Here is a 21,260-nt window from a genome sequence, read left to right as displayed (position 1 = left end):
ACCAAACTTCAATAAAGCATATGTTTTAGTTAATCCTTTATTAAAATAAAGTACAAAATAAAGTTAACAAAGATGGAGCATCTGTCTTTGTGAACCCAGTGGGGAAAAACCATAAAAACGTCATTTTATAATCACAGAAGCTTACATTCTCAAATCCAAACTTTTATCCTCATAAATAAACTTTTACATGAATTTACCTGTAGTTACTCTCATTCACATAAAACTCACAGAGGAAACGGAACAAGCAACCTGTTAGTGTTATGGTCAAATCTGTTGACTGAGTTTAATTAACATGTTAAAAACAATCGATTTAAGACAAGTGGAAAAAGATATTAGTCCTAATAATTTTTCCCTTCACAGCTGGACAGTTTCACAAGCTTAAAGCACGACGACGTTTCTGTTTTTGTGCAGACGGAGGCTTTCTCATACTGTAATAAATATGGAGAGCAGGACACACTGTATGTTTGTGCGTGAGCAGAGTAGGTATATGACTCTGTGTGTGTGTGTGTGTGTGTGTGTGTGTGTGTGTGTGTTAGGAGTAAAAGGTGAGGACGCTCTGGTGGTTTCCTCGCACCAGCAGCAGTGGTGGGAGGTCTTTGGACAGAGTTTCCAGCCAGCACATGTAGAGGGCGCTCGACACTGTGCCCTTTCTTGCCAAAGGCATGCTCCTAGCCACACACAGAGAGAGAAAGAAAATTTTAATTTTTATGATATTTATATATATCAAAATCAAACCCAGAGCAGCGTTAGAAAGAAGACTGCATGATCTTGTAATTATGAGTTATGAGCAGTTAATGTCATTAAATTAATATGTAAGCTTAAAGGTCAAATTATTTTGACGTGTTAAGTTCAATGTGAGAGGTCTAATTTACTTTATATGTAACAGCTGTGATGAGTCACACTTTATGTCTCATTATTTTAACTATATTTGCTTGTTTTTCAATTAACTGCACTGAATTAACCGTGAACAGCTTATAAAATATTAACTATAAATTCTGGAGCTCAGAGCATTATGGATCATCCACTTTAATGCTTCTGAAGTTCCCTGAGTGTCATCAGTGTCTTAAGATTTCTTCAGTATCAAAGTTTAAGATATAGTCAAAATTTCAGACTCTCAACTTTAAATCCGCGGGATAGCTAACTGTTTTTTGGGTTCCAGTTTAGTTGGACAAGTTAACACAATCACATATAAAATGCCTTTTTTAATACTGTGATGGAACATGTTTCACAATCTGCTGCACACATGGATGGAAGCCATGCATGCCCTTGCGTCACACCAGCTCTGCTGCTGCTGATGTTTTATGCTTCGGCTCCGAAGCATAAAACATGGTTCCAGGACTTCTCCACACTGTTGTCGCTTTGTTACAGGTTGACTTGAACAGATAGAATGCTGCTTCAGAATTGGTGAAGGTTTTTTCGGTGAAGTTTAACTTGTTGTTCTTGAGTTTGATAAATGGTTGTGGTGAATCCTCTGTATTTTCTGTCATTGGCGTCTTCTCTTTATGGTTGAACTTGGAACTTATGGCTTTCTCCTGGAGATTGTTCTTCTTTAACATCCCCCTGGTGCATTTGCTAAATGTCCAAAGCTTTTGTAAGTTCACTGGTGTTCTTTTTCATTGTTATAAGAATTTAATCTGGCCTCTTATGGTTTTATTTCATTTTGCAGAAAGTGGTGTCCATACAAGCAGTGATTGGCTTGTCATGCATTATTTTGTCAATTAATGATTGTTTTGGTAGTGAGTATTCCAGGATCCAAAGACACTGTTGTGCACACTGGACACTGGACAAGTCACCACTTCAACACAGACAGCTGTATGCTCATATTCACACCCACGGTGTATTTAGAATCACCAGTTAACATGACACGCATGTATTTAGAGTGTGGGAAGAAGCTGGAGTACCCAGAGGGAACCCACACAGGCACAGGGAGAAGATGCAAGCTCACACAGAAACACCTGATTCATGGAAATGAGCAGCCGGGTTAACCAGGTTTTTTAAATGCGAGTTTGTCTGTAAATTAAAACAAATGATGACACGATGATGACAAAGTTATTACGAAGTTCTTACATAACGATGAGTTTGGCAGTGCTGGAGTGTTCCTTCAGCAGCTCGTTCAGTCTGATCTGACGATTGGTCTGAAAGTAACACACAGTATAGTTACATAAACCACTTGAACAGAGCACTGTGATTGGTCTGAGTGTGTCTGCAACATGAGGGCAGACCTTGGCCTTGTAGAGCTCCAGTTCGTTGTCAGTGATCCTCCAGGGCTCCTGGGCCTTCAGCCTCTCAGCAGCCTCCTGCTCCATGTCGTCTTCCTTCAGCCTGTACGGCTCGATCAGCTCCTTAAAGGTCAGCTTACTGTAAAAACAAAACACATACATTAGGTTTTTAGAGTAGCGCTATCAGTTTCATCCTCCCCACGTGATGCTTCATTCTAAAGAACATTTAAAAAAATATTTCAAAGCACTTAAACTTTTAGTATTACAAACTTTCTACATGTTGACTTTCACAGTCATCAAGTAATCGATAAATTAAAAAAGAGGATTCATGAACAAATCATTCACCTTTTGACTTTGGCTTTCCAACACTTTGTAAGCAATTTACACACGTAACACAGACGCTAAAGACATTAAAAACAATAGTGTTTAGTGCAAATCCATAGTGATCAAGCTGCTGAGCTCAGGAAGTTTCAGAGGACTTACTTGTGTTTCTTGGGTTTGGTGTTGATGTCACCGAGGACGTTTATGTCAGAGAAGTCGATTCTGAACCTGCTGAGCAGCGTGGCCATCCTGACGTGACACAAAAACAAAAACACAATAATAAATGTATGTGGATATAAAGTCAAGTTTGTAGTAAAGTAAAGTTTATTGCTTGGCATAGGTGGATAAGCAGCTGTTGACTCACGCTCGGCGGTCGTGGTCGATGCGGTTAATCTTTCCGCCGATGAACACGCGGATCCTGCAGTCGCCCCACTTACTCCTGTTGGTCAGCAAGTAGGGGATCAGCAGAGTCAGGCCTGCAAACCAACACATCAGAGATTATACAGGTCATTAAAAACCCCAAACTGAACAAAAATCTGTTTTCCAGTATACACAGCAAAATCTCCAGTGTTAAATTAACACTGGAGATTTTGCTGTGTAGATCAGGGAACCACAGATTTGAATGTTTTTTAAGTCTATTCATTTTTTACCTTACTTTTTACGACAGTGACACGTATGAATCGAAAAGCACAACCAACAGTTAGCTATGTTTAGACTTTTTGACAGAATCATAGGACCCAAAGTCAGTTCACCAGATATGTTTTTATTTTCATATAACAATGAGAACACTAACCTCCATCATCAAAGAGCCACCAAACATCAATGGTTCCTTTGCCCTGTTTCTTCTTAAACTGCTGACTGCTCTCCAACAGACGCTGGTCGGTCAGGCTCAGAGGAGACTTGGTCTCTGGTAGGCCACGTCACATGGAAGAGCACAAGACGAGGTAAAGTCAAAGAAACACAAAAGCTCCTGAGCTGTATCACCAGGGTTCACAACAGTACAGTATAGTAAAACAGAGCCTTAGCTGTTCAAATAATTAATTCTTTATATACTTTTGCTGCTAAAAAAATGCTAGAAACATAAATCAATGGAATATTTCACAAGCTTAGCCGTGAGACTGTGCAGGGATTGTGCCAAATGTTTTTTGGACGAGAAGTCAGTCAATTTCAATCATTGCTGATTTTAAATAATTTCCATAGCATAGCACATGGCTAGAAAAGAAAAAGAGATCAATTTAATTTCTTCCTTTTTGTTCACCGCTAACGATGAGCTGCCTTAAAATGGAAATACTTGAATAAAATATAAGAACAACAAGTCCTGTGACAGTGAGAGTTGTATAAAAAGTAAACATTAGAGCAATAGGCTAAGCTGAGGTATAATTTTAATTCTTCCTCACTGTTTACCTCTCGTGATGAGCGGGCTGCTCTGGTTGCTGGTGGTTTTTGAAGGACAGGAGTCAGAATCTGAGTCTTTAGCCGGAATGACAGAAATCAACACATCCTTAGTGATGACTGGAGGCTTCTCATGGGATGATAGCAGTTCGTCTGCAGGAGTACAAACACAGTATAAACAGAAGGTAGACAAAGTGATGGATATGAAGAAAAAGACAGACGTACCTTGTCCCTGGATGTGAGAAATATCCAGTCCTTCCTGCAGCCGCAGGATTACCACACCGAACAAAAGGTCGAAGGCATCACTGGAATTAAAAATAAATAAATAAATGAAACGCTATACAAAAATGACTCCAAGTGTGATGCAGAACCTCAGCTGCAAAATTGCATCAAAGACAAAGATTAGTCCACTTTTTTAACCTTAACTTTTAACATTACAATCTGATAGAGAGAGCCTACATGGCGTTAACGTCATTTTAACACAATTAATGATAACAGCACTACAAAAAACAGTATGATTGTAAAATTGGTTGTTGGTAGCTCTTTAAAAAGACGCATTAGCCCTTACTGTATAGTGTTGATGTAATTCTCCACATCTCTCATGTTTCCATCACTCCAGTTGTTCTTGAAACCCATGACCAGCGTGTTGGGTTTCAGACGACCTAAACCAACAGCCTAGCATGGGGAGGAAACACATATTTGTAAATGGTGACTTTAATATAAGATGAAGGGTGCAAAAAGAAGGCTTCTTCTGTACCTGCAGGAGTAACTGAGCTCCGTGCCTCAAGTTGTCTGAAAAAACAGGAGCATAAAAAGCCTTGATGCGTTTTTTGTTGAGGTAGCGCTGACAGCGGGCATAATCCTGATATAGCTCCCTAAAGTTCGACCGACGGGACACCTGGAGCAGGAGTGGGAGGAGATGAAGCACAAAACGTTTCAGCCGTGTGAAAGAAAGCGTGACATGCAGACCTAACAGACGACATTTGGTACGTACAGTTCTGACGTGGCCGGAGACCATGAGGCTGACGTTCTTGGTGAAAGAATTCACCAACTGAAGCAGAGCGGGTCGAGCGTTTGGATAACCCGCCAACACCAAACACTGCGGCCTGTCAATATACATTTTATACAGAAGGTCAAGTTATGGTAGTTTTAAAACAAGAAGTCAGGTTATTTTGGTTTAAATAATTACTTTTAAAATTGGATTACATTTTGATCATTTAAATTCAGTTAGAGCCAAGTTTCCACTGTTACTACTGAATGCCTTTGTGTTGGTAACGAGTGCCGAGAATTAAGCATGTCTAGAGTTAAAGGTAGGGTTTGGTTTTTGTTTCAGTCACTTTTAGTCCATGAGTTCAGCTCCACTCAAAGCTTCATGCTGACCTGAAGTTTTTAACGTGGTCCTCGACTCCGGTGAGGTTCAGGCAGTGAGTCAGAGCCTGGTTGTAGATCAGAGCCTGAGTGGATGAACCCCAGTTCACATCTAGAGGAAACAGCAGTTTGAATTTGAGTAGATTGGTCAGCTCATGGAGTTCAATTATCCACAATATAATAATGATAGTCATCATCATCATCATCATGGTCGTTATTATTAATTGCAGCATATAAAAGATGAATTTGTAATTAGATAAAGCAAGATAAACATTAAAGAAAGTAAAAGTGGATAATACAGTATATGCAATATTAATATGTTAATACAGTAAGTATTGTTGCAGGTCGTGCAGGTGGGACTAATGTTAACTGCTTTGCATTATATGTTTTAAATAATACATCACAGTTTATTAAGTGATTATATTTAGTTTGTTTTCCATGAGCTGCTTGAATTCCTCAGATAGCTCGTAAAAGCCAAGATGCAGAACCTATACAGAGTCAAAACTGAAGTAGGCCAGAAAACTTTCATTTATAAGATTATGATTATTATTCTGTTCATTGCACCGTTTAAATTAACACACAGATCTCTTTTAAAATGTTGGGAGAAATCAAACATATTGATTAAAAAGCCAAAAAATTCCTACTGGAGCAAAAGTTTAAAGTGGATAAACATGGAAACGCTCAAGTAAAGAATGGGCACAACTAAGAGTTACATACATTAAATATGTCCGCCGTCCTGAGCTCAGGTATCAGTACCATGCATTTTTTTATTTATTTGTATTTATTTATTTATTATTTTTTGCTGCAGTTGCTCTATTTTTATTTAATTTCCCAGTGACTGGAGGATGACACCAGTGCATTCATTCTCTCAAGAAGTCAGACATCCAGAGAATGGGAGGTGTTGAGTATTTAGATGTTCTTTGGTGACACCCAGCATTTAGTAGCCATTAAAGAAACGGCCACTAAATGGTGCCGTGTGAAATCAGCTGGAAGTATCTAACCCAGAACTTCATATTGGCGAGCAGGTCGTTGTTAGAAGTTTGGAAAGGATAAAATATTGTGCCATTGTCTTCTTACCAGGTTTCTTGTAACTGACGTAGATGTAGAGTGCGAGGACAATGAGCAGCGTAACGAGGGCCGCCCACCAGTTAATGACAAACATCACCACGCAGCACAGGATCGCCCCGGCAAGGGATACCCACATGTTGTAGTATTTGAAGCTGGGGCGCCACCCTGTAGTGGAGGGGCGAGAGTAGATCAGATGTTAACAGGCCAAACAGAGGGATTTCTTTTGATGTTTTTAATAGAAATTATGTTTAGTTCAGTGAAAAAACAACAACAAAGAACTTTTTGTACTATAAACATCATTCACCAATTTGTATACTAGCTAAAATGCCATTAAGAGATGAGTCAAGACAAGGAAGATTGAGAAAACTTTCAGAAATACCAGCATAACACTATGGTAATTTTCATATAATCTATAATCTAGTCATAATTCCTTTACAGTTCCACAGATTACCTGGAGAGCTGGCCAGGGAGGCATGGAAAACTGAGAAGTTGATGAGAGCATACGAGGCCAGAAAAAAGTTGGAGATGATTGGAGCAATGATGTTCAACTCCGCTAGTGGACAAAAGACAGGTTTAACTTTTTTTTGTAGATATTTTTATTCTTTATGTTTCTTATGCAGGAGCTGAAGGTTTACTTAAACAGCTTACCAACCAGGATGAAGGCAAGACCAATGCAGAAGGTCAGAACGTAACCACGGAGCGGCTCATTGTTCCTGCCATAACCCTTTGCAAACACACTAAGTCCAGGATAGATGTTGTCCTTACAGAGAGCCTAGAATAAATACAGCTTTTATTAACTTAGAAATCACTCAGTTTAATAAATATAGAAGTAATGTTGGCAGGTTCGTCAAGCAACTTTGAAACAATCAGGAGCAGGCAGATGAGGAAATAAGTCAGAAAACAGCTGAAACAGAAGTAAATTGGAGCTTTATGGTTCTGACCTGGAAGACTTTGGGTGCACTGACGAGCGAGGCCAGAGCTGACGACAGAGTGGCTGAGAAAATCCCCGCGGTGATCAGAGGACCGAAGGAAGACACCAGACTCATAACCTGCACGACATAGGAGCATCTTTAAAAGTCACACTGACCAATAAACATCTAGAGTATATAAAAAGTCACATGATTCAGGTATTTTGAGAGATAGATTATATACATTGGCCAATGTTAGTGGAGTTTTAAAGTCTCTGATTTTTTTGTAGATAATTGATGGTGTGCAGTGTGACCTTAATTTCTTCTATTTTCAATAATTCATTAATTATTATTATTATTATAATAATAGTTCACTCAATATTCCACCTGTGTGACTGTGTTTCTTCTGTTTATGTCACTCGTGTGCCATTTCCACAGAGGTGTTTTCTGTAAATTTGCTTCTAAATGAACTCTGTTCAGTATTGAGGTTTCTGTCAGACGATTTAAATATCTGTTATTAAAACGTAATGTTCTGTCATTTTGTGACTGCACAAGTACTCAAGCTTAACCTAAACTAAAATGAAGCAGCAATTGAAGCATTTTAAAGATATTTCCATTGACAGTTTTTTGTGAGTTTTTGCCACAAGCCACGATGTTACTGTCGCTGCACTTGTGCTGCCTTACACATCCCCAGCATTGCCGCCACATCTGCGATAACACTGAAACGCAAGTACAGTACCGTCACATTTCCTAAATTTATGCAACAAACTGCGATCTCAGTACTGGTTCTGTTTACATTCTTATAAACATTTGCTTGTACAACCTGATATTTGAGATTGAATATTGCTTTTTCTGCTCTGATAATATTGATATGTCTGGGACAGAGGTTCTGACAGGTGTGCACGGCAAAGTGACACAACTGTCCCCCTCTGAATTTTAGTTACTTTTCTATAAAATCAAACACATCTGAAAAATCTTCCCACCATTTTAGCACAAATATTATAGTTCATGAAAGCACGCATACCTGCATAATACAATGTTTTCCAAGTTATAGGCTGCAGATATAGTTTTGTCGGTCATAGCTGACCCCTCACAGAAGATCTCAGAATCAGTGGATGCTTGTTTTGCATTTTGTTACTTTGTTGCCTTTAACTCGTGAAAGTTTTCTTTTGGCGCATGATGTCATAACACTTTTACTTATATTACTAAAGTTTTAATTAACTACTGTGACACATATGTTCAGTTGAGCACCCCTAACTGATTGATACTTTAGTGCCCTCCGCCCTTCTGCTGCAAGAAAAATATTCTATAGTTCTAAGATCAAATGGTGGGGAGTCCCAGATTTAAACCTGCCATCTATAATCCAGTTTTGAGTTCCCTCCCCAGACACCTTAACGCCCACTCACATCCTGGGCCATCTGACCTCAGGAATTCGCATGATAAGGTGGGGCCAGGTTTCACAATGAACCCACCCGAAACTCTGGCTGATTGGGACCCACACCCAGTTTCACACCTTGGCTCAGGCGATTAGAGGATCATCAGGGGGTCCTTTTGTCCCTCTGCGGGGGTCACTCCCACTAGGTTTAAATCTGGGACTCCCCACCTTTTGACCTTAGAACTGAAGAAGGTTCTCGGATGAGAGGTGAAACGTCTTCAAGCAACTTAAAGAAGTCCAGACGCTTTTCTTTGTAAGCTCCTTTGACTACGAGGACCTGGATGACTGAGAACCTTCACAGATATATTTGAAACATTATATTGAAAGTCTGAATACCAATGTTGTTTTTAAATTTCACACCCATTGTATTCGGTCATGACTTTATTAGAAATTTTATTTAATACAGTTGAAATAATGCTTAGAAGATGGTCCTGGTAGCAAAAGTTAGCTAAAAACGGCTGGAAACAGCTTGTTCTTACACGGTCGAGTAGGAGGTCCTGAACGTTTTTTGTGTGTTTTTGGTGAAAATCACAATCCACATGAACATTTCTGCACATGAGAAAGCAACTCTGAGATTTTAAAAGTGTATTCTGAAGCAGGACTGACTCAACTCACTGGGACGAGGTGCATCATTATGAAGCAGTGACGTAGATATTTGGTGCAAAAACATCACCCATTCAACTGAGTTTGTTCCTAAAGGAGCCGATTGTATAAATCATCTCAAGAGAGAATATTTTCATATCTGATGGAAGTGAAGGAGGGAGGACAGCTCTACACAGTCACCTACGAACAATGTATGATGTCGAAGACCAAACCCATCAAAAAAATTTCCAGAAAATTCAGATTTTCTGAGATGTTCATTAACCCTTATAACAAAATCCACAATTTTTTTTGCTATATCATGTTGTGTGTGATATATTTTTATTATATTTTTTTGTATCGCAATTGATACCTTGGGTGTTAATCGATCAGATTCATTCAGATCTGCTTTTCTCCTTCAACAACAGTAATAATGAAACTCGAGCAGCTGCTTCGGTCTGTAGTGCTGCAACATGTCAGCGCTATCAGTGTCAGTGAGCTCTGTGTGCGCATGTGTATGTGTATGTGTGTGTGTAGGTGGATGTTTTCAATGCTCTCATTCAGCACTGAGCCACGAGAACCTTGTGACTCAAAACAACAGTCGCTATTATTTCTGCTGCACTTTGTTTGAGAACAGCTTCATCTCTCTCTCTCTCTCTTGTTCACACACACACACACACACACACACACACACACACACACACACACACACACACACACACACACACACACACACACACACACACACACACACATACTCCAGCCATCTACATTACATGCACATACAGTGAAAGAGGGTCAGAGCAGCAGTCTTGCTCATCCATTTTTTAAGTATGACTTATATAAACGAGTTATAATCACAGCAGAAATGTGCACCCAGTGCCTGTGCAGACACCCAGACTGTCAAACATATACATAGACAGTTTACTGACATTTAATTTAATCCATTAAATGAAAATATCTTGGATTAGATTGTTGCATGTCTCAAAAAGTCCTCTGAGATACAGTTTGGTCCACATAAAACGCATACAGAGATTTCAGTTGTCTTGCCATATATGCCATCATATTGCTCAGTCAAGAAAATCAATACATTTATCATAGTTTGTTGAATTTGGATTGTTGCTTTATGCTACAGAGAGATTTGGTTCCACAGAAGTTGGACTGTGGTGATATTTGTTTTTTAATTTTAATTATTGTTTTTTTGTCTCCTGGTGTTTCCTGGTCTGTATGCTCATCTTTACTGTGTTTACGGTCAGTCTTGTCCTGCTGAGTGTATAGTTAGTTTTAACTTGTGTCTTTTTTGGCTTTATGTCTTTCAGTCTTCACTTGTCTTGACTACTTTCACCTGTGTGTCTGTGTCTTCGAGTACCCACTGCTCACACAATTTTTGTGTAAAAACGCTGTCAGTCTGATTAAACAGCTGTTTTTGTGGAGGTGTGTGGACGACAGGAAATGGGACAGTTTTGCATCCTGACACAGCACTGACGCCAGTGTGTAGGCTTCCACTGGAAACAATAGAAGTGGGTGATTCAATTCACGTCAAGCTGCCTGTGTGCGAACGACTTTATGTAATACAACTTCCTAGGATTGTCTGGAATTTTTGACTGAAGTAAACAATAAATATCTCTTAATGTGTCTTAATATCAGCTGAAAGCATCAATTTCCATACGGTGGTGGCGTCCTGGTCACCTCACCCACCTTGCTGCGAACACACATTTTCCTCATCGTTTCTTTTGATGCTCTCCTTTTCTTACTTTGCTTTCCCTGCAGACCCTAACCAGTCATGGCACATTGCTCCCCCTCGCTGAGTCTGTTTCAGCTGGAGGACTCTTCCTGTTAAAAGTGAGTTCTTCCTTCCAACTGTTGCCATGTGCAGCTCATAGAGGTCATTTGTATCTTGGTGTTTTCTCTTTTGTAGGTTCTTTATTATATAAAAAAAAACCCCAAAACTTTTGTTGTGAGTTGGCGCTATGCAAAATAAAACTGAACTAAATTTTTAAATGTAAATTTAAAGCAGTTCTATTCTGGCTTGGTTGTACTTTAGACATTACTTACTTTACTAATGTTTTCTGCTTTACTTACTACAGTTTAATTGTATTTGTTTATGTGTACTCATCTGTGATGTTCTCCTTTTAATCCAATTTATCCAGTATTATATTATTTAATCTCTTTTTATTTTATTTCTTTCATTGTAGTGTAATTGTAGTCTACTGAAACTTTATTTTACTTTCGGTGTTTTTACAATTAGTTTTGCTCCGGCCTATAAACAGCTTGTCAGTGATCTGACTGACCTGCATGAAAAGGTGCTATACAAATTAAGTTTGACTTTTTTCTCTGCTTGTATCCCGACGCATCTTTCTGCCGGGGTGAAATCATCGGTACCCTAGTTGAGCATAAAGTACTTTTAATATTTCATAGCAGCAGGAAGAAACGGACCAATTTCAGCCCCTGACCTTTAGCAGCGTCACCAAGCAATCATCTGATTAGCATTTAAGCAAAGAGCCCAAACATCCAGCTGAGTCAAAATAAACTGCCTTTAGCCACAAGAGGAAGAAGGGATGCTGCACCAGGTGGTGCTCCAGACTCTCATTTACTTGAACTTAATCTTAAGATCCTTCCCAGTGGTGTGCACACACTTGATCCATAAAAGATGCTCATCATAAAAATAAATAAATAAATAAAAAACTTAAATAGTCTCACATGTGCAGCTGGGAGCCAAAAAATCTACTTACACAGATAGTAACAGCTTTGATATTTACTCACAGATAATAGCGCATGAATGAAGGTTTAGTCATTAATGGCCGTGAACCAAAAGAGAAACAAAATATATTTTCCTCTCTCCCTCCTAAAAGCACAATTTTGTCTTTTATTAATGCAACTTCTTGCTAATTTAACCCACTGTTTGTGGAACATGACATCCTGTTTATAATTCAAGCACCTTGCATCTTGCACTTAATTGATTAGATCTCATAATTCCTATCACAGTGGTCATAAAGTAAACGCGCAGTATCCCCACATCAAAGCAGGGTTTTATAAATAACTTATTTTACACAGTTTTATGCCAAAGTTATACTCAAACTCAAAACTGGTCATTGTCACAATTATGATATGAATTATGAATTGTGATATATTCGCCATAATCTTTGGAACAATCAACACAGTAAGTACCAAGAAAACAGGTAGTGTTAAGATCATCTGCTTCAGTGTTACCTGGAAGTCATTCATCAAGCCAAATGGACAGCCTCCCTCCTTACAGATGGAAAAATCATAGCCGAGCGTGCAGGCCGCATCGGTGCAGTTCACTGTGGGGCTCACTGTGTCATTGTGGTCACCAGTTGCATCTCTCACAATACAGGAGCCTGCAGGAGGCACAACCAGGACACAAATGTAGATCAGTAATCGGTAAAGTGACATGTATACAAAGCTTTTACTTCTAAATCAATCAATCAATCAATCAATCAATCAATCAATCTATCTATCTATCTATCTATCTATCTATCTATCTATCTATCTATCTATCTATCTATCTATCTATCTATCTATCTATCTATCTATCTATCTATCTATCTATCTCTCTCTCTCTCTCTCTCTCTCTCTCTCTCTCTCTCTCTCTCTCTCTCAGGTTCACAACTGTTAAAGTGTATCTACCTGCAGAGATGGCGACAGCGACATAGGTAAGCCCTGTAATGAGGATTGCCAACAGAGTGCCTTTAGGGATTGCAGACTGAGGATCCTAAAGAGAGAATGGGATACATTTTTAATTTATTGGAAAGGATGAATTATGTTATACATCTCAAACATCAGGTGCATGAAGTATGAGCAACAACTAAACTCAAAAATGATAAACTAATAAAAAAGATTCTATGTAAAAAAAAAAAAAAACTTTGGAAGGTGAGTTTTCTTTTCTCACAAGTCTCTGTGTGATCTGGTTACTGTGTAAACAAAAAGCAATACTGTCACAACATATGACCAAAATCATCACGTGAATTTATATAAATGTACAAAGATGAAAAACCCACGGTTAGGTCTCCAGAGATGTTGGCTCCAGCCAGAATTCCAGTAGCTGCGGGGAAGAAAATGGCAAATACGGAGAAAAACGTCTCCCCATCTCTGAATTCTGGACCAAAGTTCTCTAAAAGGATGGCCGCTAAAAGAGAGAAGAATCAAGAGAGAAGATTATGTAAGATAGATTATCAACATGAATCCTAACACTGAATTTAGAGGATGCTAATCCCCGTGTGAAGAAATGACAAGAATGCAGACTGACTGCGGTATCCGAAAAATCCTTTAGGCTCTTTGCTTTCTGATGGCATGAAGGATCCAAAGAAGAAGTTAACAATGGCTGCCAGCAGAATCACCAGGAGGACAATCTGAGCCTGATGGACAGTAGAAGAAAACACATGAGTAAGAAAGAAGAGAGATTTGCTCCAGTTTCTCAGTTAAAATCACCCTGTTACAAACATGTATGTTGCTTTGTCTGTGCAGAGACTCAAATCACCAATGTATACAGAGGTAGGTAGAGGCAGAGGTGGAGGGATCGATCCAGATATCAATTGTATCAGTACTTTATATCCTCTAAATGAAGTACATGCTTAATTCTGGTGCTAACGCACCAAAAAATTTTCTTTTTTTAATTTATATTTAGTTTGATTGCAGATTTGCATTCAGAAATGAACACATACACTGGCAGACTTTTTCTTAAAAGCTCCAAATCCCAAAGTTAACTCAGCAGCTTTGACGAGAAATACATAATCAACATTTTTAAGGACACAAATGATTTATGCCCTTTTATTGAAATCTCACTGAAGCCTTTGGTTTTGACGTTTTTTTCCGGGACATTGTTGTAATTATACCTTGGCTTCCCACTCCATCCCAGCTACAGAGATTCCCAACAACAAGATGATGGTCAAAGTCCCAACGATACGAATGTCATTGAGCTCATCAGTCATCAAGGCATCAACGTCCTGCAACCAATTAACAGGTTGATTCGAAATGAGAATCTTTTGCATATCACAGAGAGATTTCCATAAGTACACCAGAGCATTTCTTACATTGAGCAACTCAACGACTGTCTCTGCAAAGCCTACGACATACATGGCCACAGCTACGGCATTGGCGAAGGCAAAGATAAGACCGATGGAGCCTCCAAATTCAGGCCCCAGACTTCTGGAGATCAGATAGTATGCTCCTCCTGGATGGCATGACATTCAGATGTTAAGTGATATAAATTATTGCTGCTGTCATACATTTTGAGCAGTTTCTAGTCCATTTGTAGGTTTAGTTTTAAAATTCTAGATGTTAAAGACCTTTTGTAAAAGTAAAATGTCTTATATGGGTCTCACCTCCTCGTACAAAGCCGTTGGTCGCTATAGCAGATGTAGACAGACCGGTGATGGTGGTGACCACAGTGGCCATCAAGATGATACCAATGGTCAGTCCTGTTTTACAAAAACATGAAAAATATGTGAAGTTACAGGCAACTGAGCAAAAATCAGCAGTCTTCAATAAAATAACACGATAATGTTATCCAAGTTCAAATCAGTACAGTTGAAAACAAAATATAAAACATGCATATGGGCCGAATGGGCTTCCTCGCAGGTTATTTATTTATTTATTTTTAGATTCAGTTCATCATCACAGGTAAGATTAAATAAAGTTCTAAGAAAAAACTATTGTAGTACACTAACTAGCTAGAGCTAGTGCCTGCTATATTTGTACACGAGCTTATGTGGTCAATAAGCAGTCTGCAAAACATAGAGGAGCTATTTTTAATGACTTATCAGTAGAAATGAGCAGTAATGTATAATGTAATTGATCTGAAATCTTGTCAGTGTGTAGCCAGCACACCATTTCCTAGCTGGTTCTACTGTACCTTTATGCACAACTTAAAGATAGTATGCATTCCATTTAAGTGTTTTACTGTGTGGGTGGAGGACTGTTTAATACTTTTATCTCTACTTAAATTTAAAAGAGACCTTTTCTGCTTATTTCAGACTCCGTGATTTTATGCTTAGACTTTATTAGAGGAGCTTGAACAAAATCAGACCTTAAAAGCAGCCTCCCTCCTTACGCATGCATGAATAACATGAATCAGTTCAAAACAATCCTCATTTATCTTGGTTCAGCCTCTCAGCTCATCTTCTTTCTGCAAACAAGCTTTTTAATATTCTGATGGCTCGCAAAGCAACGTTTGTTTGCATGTAAGCCTGTCATATGAGCACTGGGTGATGAAGGGTGTCACACATTTCCCTGAGTCACTAATTGTTTGTACCCACCAATTCCAGCCTGTCCCACAATCCAGGACATTCTGATGAAGAGCATCACACCCCAGATATTCAGCATGCAGCGGATCTGCAACACACAAACAGAAGTCAGTTAAAACGTAAAGACAGACAACAGGTGTAGGTTGCTGGGGGGATTCCCATGATGCATTGAGTATTTCTTCTTCAGTCACCTTTCTCATTCACTCTGTGCTAATCGACCTCTCTGCACTCAATCACACTCATTATTAACCTCTGTCTCTTCCACAGCATGTCTTTATCCTGTCTTCCTTCTCTCACCCCAACCGGTTGCAGCAGATAGCCCCGCCCCTCCCAGAGCTTGGTCCCACTGGAGGTTTCTTCCTGTTAAAAGGGAGTTTTTCCTTCCCACTGTCCCAAAGTGCTTGCTCATATGGAGGTCATATGATTGTTGGGTTTTTCTCTGTATGTATTATTGTAGGGTCTACCTTACAATTTAAAGCGCCTTGAGGCGACAACGACAGTCGCCTCAAGGCGCTTCAATTCAATAAAACTGAATTGAATTGAATTAAACCTTACAGCTGCCAAAAAGAAAGCCAAAAATACCTGAGAAAAGGACGATGCTATATTTATGTCGTACATCATTTGCTTTCGGGTAGAGTTTACTGTCTTCCTTCCTGCACCAACCTTAATAACAAGCTTTTCATGTGCAATATGACAGACAAGCTTCTATACTTCTATACAGCGCATTCTCATTGATGCAGTAATATTCGGATGAGAGGCAGCACATTTCCACCCCTGATCACCACTGTGTAGACTCTATGCAGAACCAGTTTCTGCAATATTTTAGCTTAGCTTACTGTAGCTATAGAGAGAAGAAGTGAGTGTCTCATTGTCTGTATAGGGATCTTTGAAGTTCGTTTACATTTCCTAAATCTAGAATTATTCTCAAATGATCCAACCTGACAGGAATATAACCAGAGAAAATACATTTTATACCTTAAGATGATGAGATTATGTATTTGATTGTCTAATTATGGGACACTAAAGTGTTTCATTCTTGCCCGCTCTGTGGGAAGAAAGTTGACTGTTTACAGTTTTGTTTAAGTAGTTCAACACATTTAAATACCACAAGAAGAAGCAGAGTGCACCTTGTGCTTTCATTCATGACATGAACACTAACCAGGACTCCTTTAACCCAACCAAATTTGACACTTCCTCCTTTGGCCTCCTTCGCTGCCAGTGCGGCCGCTTCCTCAGCTGCCGATGGTTCTTCTCCATTGGCCAGACCATCCTCAAAGGGCTCCTGATGGGAAAAAAAATCCAGACAAGTCAGGAAAGCAGAAACTTGAACAGAGGTGAAGCCTAACAATCAACAGGATAATTACAATCACTTAAAAGTTGAGAACTTGCGACTCTTGAGTTCTGATTAGACAGTCAGTGGTCTTAGTTTTGTGAGAGAGAAGTTTTTTAGTCAAATGATAAATATATATATATATGCTTTATGTAATGCTAATCCTAACAGAAAATCTGAAACTCTGGGTAGAAGTTAAATAAGTTGATTGACTGGTCAATAGTATACAGGAAAAAATAAAAGCAATAAAAGCAATGAATAAATGTGGTCTTATCTTATTTATTTCAATATATATTTGATTTAAAACATTTTACTATTTAATTATCTACTTATTAAGTGGATTCAAATTGAAATATGACATCTGAAAATGTAAAACTGTTTAGTTAACTAAACTTACCTGGGTTGGAAAACTTACATCTTTGGTTTAAAGGTGGCGTTTCACCACAATAAGGATAAAGATAGTGTGTTAATTAGTTTTCTGTGGCTTTGTTATATAATAAGTGAAATCATTTCATGTGCAGTATATCTCATGTTCCATGACCCCCACAGCAGCAAAGCAGTTAGTTATCCACAGCCTCGCTCAAGCAAACAAACTGATGTCCGTGTATGTGTATGCTGGTGATTCTGTGAGATGGCTAAATATCTGTGTATGTGCACATACAAGGAACGATTCCACTAAACACCCTAAAGTGCCTCCAGTTTGGCACTTTAGTCCATCAGGTTTGATTTTGAGTCCAGTCATAAAGGCATTTTATAGGCTTAACCACAGAAATTAGAACCAGTGAAATTTATGATTTTTGACGCATATAAGCAAGAAAAACACATCTCATTTCTATGACAAATCAAACGAAAAATGTGAGTGAATCAGAGGCAAAGAGGACTTGATGATAAATGACACATAGTGGCCTTCACTGTCACTGGATCCCAATCCACTGCCAGACTGGGAGAATTTGGAGAGATGTGTCAGACTGTCCAATTCCATCACCAAAACAATAACTTTGGATGTACTTTAGTGAACTTGTTCAACAAGAAGCACGACTGGAAGTAGGGCGACACCTTTACGAGATGCCTGATTTTCGTGTTTTTTCACTGTTTAAATGAAGGCACGCCTAAAGGTCCTGGTGGTGCTTTGCCCAGTTGGTGTTCTGGCTCACTGTTATTGTACAATGGTGGTCTGTTACCTTGAACTGTATGTAAGGAGTGGGAGCGCGGCTGGGGGTGCCTGCAGGGTCATGAGAAGCGGTATTGTGTAGAGGGAAGAGCGAAGGGAATCTTTTCTGTTTACTGAAAAATGAACTGACTTGTGTCCGGTGAACAGGGAAGTGCGTAGTGACGTGTTAGTTCTGTTTTTAAATCTGGGAAATAACCTTTCAACTCTCGGCGTCTAAACTGCCTTTTAAAGTTGACGATTTTACCATAACGTGACTCTTTCTTTACTGTCGCCTTCGTTGTGTTTGATGTGAAACTTGAGATCAACTATTTTAATAACAAATTTAATAGCATCATTTAATAACGAAGCCAATAAAAAAAAAATGTTTTTGTTACCTTATCGAGTTCGTCGTGTAGCTCCGACAGCGACGGTCTGGTCAACTTCTCCCCAAATGGCGCGGCTGTCTGCCGATAGAAGTCAATGTTAGGCACGGCGTCTATAGTGTTGTGTCCGAAGGTCCTCATGTAGTAGGTGTTGGAGTGGGAGTCAGAGATGTGAGTGTGCCCCGTGCCAGTTGAATGGAGACTGACTGAGTCGCTTTTTGCCGTGTCCGGCTCATGGGAGACATCAGGTGGGAGTCCAATGTCCATCGCGCCCGAATCCATGAAGCCCACCACCCTGAACCGGCCTTTGGACTCCTCGGGAGGTCTGGATCCATCAGTGGATGCCGGAGCAGAAGGGGCAGCCGGACCGGGCGCTGCAGATGATGCCTCCATTACCACATCCACTTGAAAGCGGCTCTGCGCGGAGTCGTCGCTCTTCAACGACGGTTTCTGACCCGACATTTCTGTCAGTGATGCACCGAGAGACAAACGGTTAGCGGGAAAAAGCACCTGCTCCAAAACTACAGGGAAGCTGCCACATTTAATTCCAAACACGGATAAACTGAAATATAGTCATTTACTATTCCGCTGTACTTTGGAAACCTCTAATCACTGGATGCGCCAGGACGCACGACAAGCGTGTCTGAAAGTGCTCATAACATGCGTAAAGGACACGAAGTCGTTCTCACTCCCTCTGTCTCTCCCTCAGATGGTGACTCAGACGATTTATTGTCATCTCTGGCTTTGTCTCCTCCTCTCTCTGGACTCGGGAGACAGCCCAGCATGCCAGGAACACGGAGAACAATGAGGAGGAGGCAAGAGTAGAAAGGATGGATGGGTGTCCATTACGCACCAAACTCCGGCACGCGCTCCAGCGCGTTTCAGTCAAGAGGAAGAGACTAACACGACGCTTAGACAAAGGGTAGAGCAACAGAGTTCCTCCTCATAAAGTTTGTAAAGCATACGAGCATGTTTAGTTTTCATTGGCAGTCTTGCGCAGGGAAGAAAAACCACTGTTTTGGTGCCAGTTCATCCAGTAGGTGCAAAGTAAACTGTAAAATCATTATAAACACAAACACAATGACTTTAATTTACTATTCTGTTGCATCAAGGCTCACTGCCGTAAATAATATATGTAAAAGACACCAACTCCCTTTTTTTACCACCCCCTCTCGCTCCGCTGCATGTGAGTGTGTGTTGGCATTAAACAATGACATTTGTAATCACTGCTGGTGACACACTGAGACATTCACACAGAGGCCTAGATACGCACAAAGCGAGGCAGCAGCAGCAGCATTAGCATGGGGAACAACAGCTGCTTTCTCTGTCGAAGCTCTTGATGCTGAAACCGAACACCGAACAATAAAAACAAAGAGTGACGGAAACCAGTTAACTCAACCTGACCATCTAATCTTTATTTAGGATGTGGTTTGTGAGTTAGTGGCAACACTTCATCATAACTCAGATACGTTTTTTAAACTTTGCAAAACTAATGAGAGATGTTTGACTGCTATTGCCTTTGGTAACCCTGCTAACCCTGATTTTAAGGACTGCATTGGTTTAACAGCTTAACGTTCGAATATTAATGGAATGATGAAAAGTTTCAGAGTGAATCCTGAAAACTGGAGTATGAGAAATGAGTAACACCAGCATCAAATGTTGGTTGGCTTTTGTGAACTGTGAGTTGATGATCTGATGCATTTGCCTTTCCTGTAAATACAGAAGTTCTGATCTTGAAAATATTTAAAAGCAAAATGTGGTTTTCATAAAAAACCGTGCAGAACTGCTAATTGAGCAGTGTTTGCTTAAACCTGCAGTCTTGCTATCAGCTCATCACTGGTTTTGACAGGAAATAGCAGTGTGCCAGGATGTTCTGATAATGACTGAGGTGCAGGCGCAAAGCTGTCTTTACTATGTGAGTTGATGTTTATTATATAAACCTGGCTTTCCTTTGAGTGTCCCTGGGTGTTTCTCTCTTTTATTTTGTTTTACATGATTATGCTTTCAGAGCCCAACAAATTTTTTTACACTGTTTTTTTTTTACTTTGTTTTAAAGACAATCGTCATCTTAGAAAATATACAAAAATAATCTTGATTTTATTTTACATAATACTCATAATACTTTATTTAGCTTTAACAACTGGGATAATTCGACTCCTGAAAGTAGATAAGACACAAATCATTCTAGATCAGGTGCCCAAGTGGGCTGGACCATGAAAAGTACAATGACTTATATAATGATGATGATGGTGTATAGATATAATTCATATGGATAATATATTAAAACAAATTATCCATCCACTCTCTTTCACTTAACCAATTCAGAGTTACAGGAGGCCTGGAGTCTATCCCAGCTGCCACAGGGTGATAGGCAGGAAACACTCTAGACAGGTCATCAGTCTGTTGTCGGTCTAACAGACAGAGATTCACGCCTATGACCAGCTTAGAATGGCTTAACTTAACCTCACTAACCACTTTGGACTGTGGGAGGAAGCCAGAGCACCCAGAGAGATGTCATCAGGATTAAACTTTTTAGATTCCTGTAGACTTGCTGCTGTAGGCTGAAGCTACTGGTGGATTTCCCATGATGGACTGAGACCTTCTCCTTCACTCCCCATGTTTTATAGACCTTTGTTTAATACAATGAACTTTTTTTCTTGTCTCTTCTGTAGTTGTTTCTTATTTGTGGTCTCTCTATGCTCCTCTTTTGTCTCCTTCCATTTCCCTCATCCCATATCAGCCTTCCAAGGCTTCTTCCTGGTTCTCTTGGTGGTCTTCCTGTTAGAAGAGAATTCTTCCTTTACACTTTTTCCAAATGTTGCTCATAGGAGAACATCTGGTTGA

The 21,260-nt window shown here is 39.6% G+C and overlaps 1 protein-coding gene across 1 annotated transcript; it reads right to left on the bottom strand.

Annotated features, from left to right (window-relative positions):
• Positions 1-21: 21 nt before the first annotated feature.
• slc12a2l (solute carrier family 12 member 2-like) lies at positions 22-19,213 on the bottom strand. The gene is made up of 26 exons (XM_085426367.1): positions 18,429-19,213; positions 16,713-16,835; positions 15,566-15,641; positions 14,633-14,728; positions 14,342-14,481; positions 14,144-14,254; positions 13,558-13,666; positions 13,310-13,437; positions 12,939-13,023; positions 12,501-12,649; positions 7,310-7,417; positions 7,017-7,140; positions 6,820-6,921; positions 6,378-6,533; positions 5,313-5,412; positions 4,927-5,038; positions 4,690-4,830; positions 4,501-4,607; positions 4,158-4,237; positions 3,945-4,085; positions 3,334-3,447; positions 2,905-3,016; positions 2,703-2,789; positions 2,223-2,358; positions 2,068-2,135; positions 22-668 (listed from the first exon to the last, which is right to left on the bottom strand). Exons 1-26 carry the CDS (start codon positions 18,876-18,878, stop codon positions 533-535), a joined length of 3,291 nt encoding a protein of 1,096 aa, XP_085282493.1. The 5' UTR covers positions 18,879-19,213; the 3' UTR covers positions 22-532.
• Positions 19,214-21,260: the final 2,047 nt, after the last annotated feature.

Source organism: Rhamphochromis longiceps, linkage group LG12, assembly GCF_057381845.1.
Source record: "Rhamphochromis longiceps isolate RC_006_pf linkage group LG12, R_longiceps_female_GT1.1, whole genome shotgun sequence".
Lineage (NCBI taxonomy): Eukaryota > Metazoa > Chordata > Actinopteri > Cichliformes > Cichlidae > Rhamphochromis > Rhamphochromis longiceps.
Note: the sequence above shows the minus strand (reverse complement) of the source record. Positions and strands in the feature narration are given on the sequence as shown.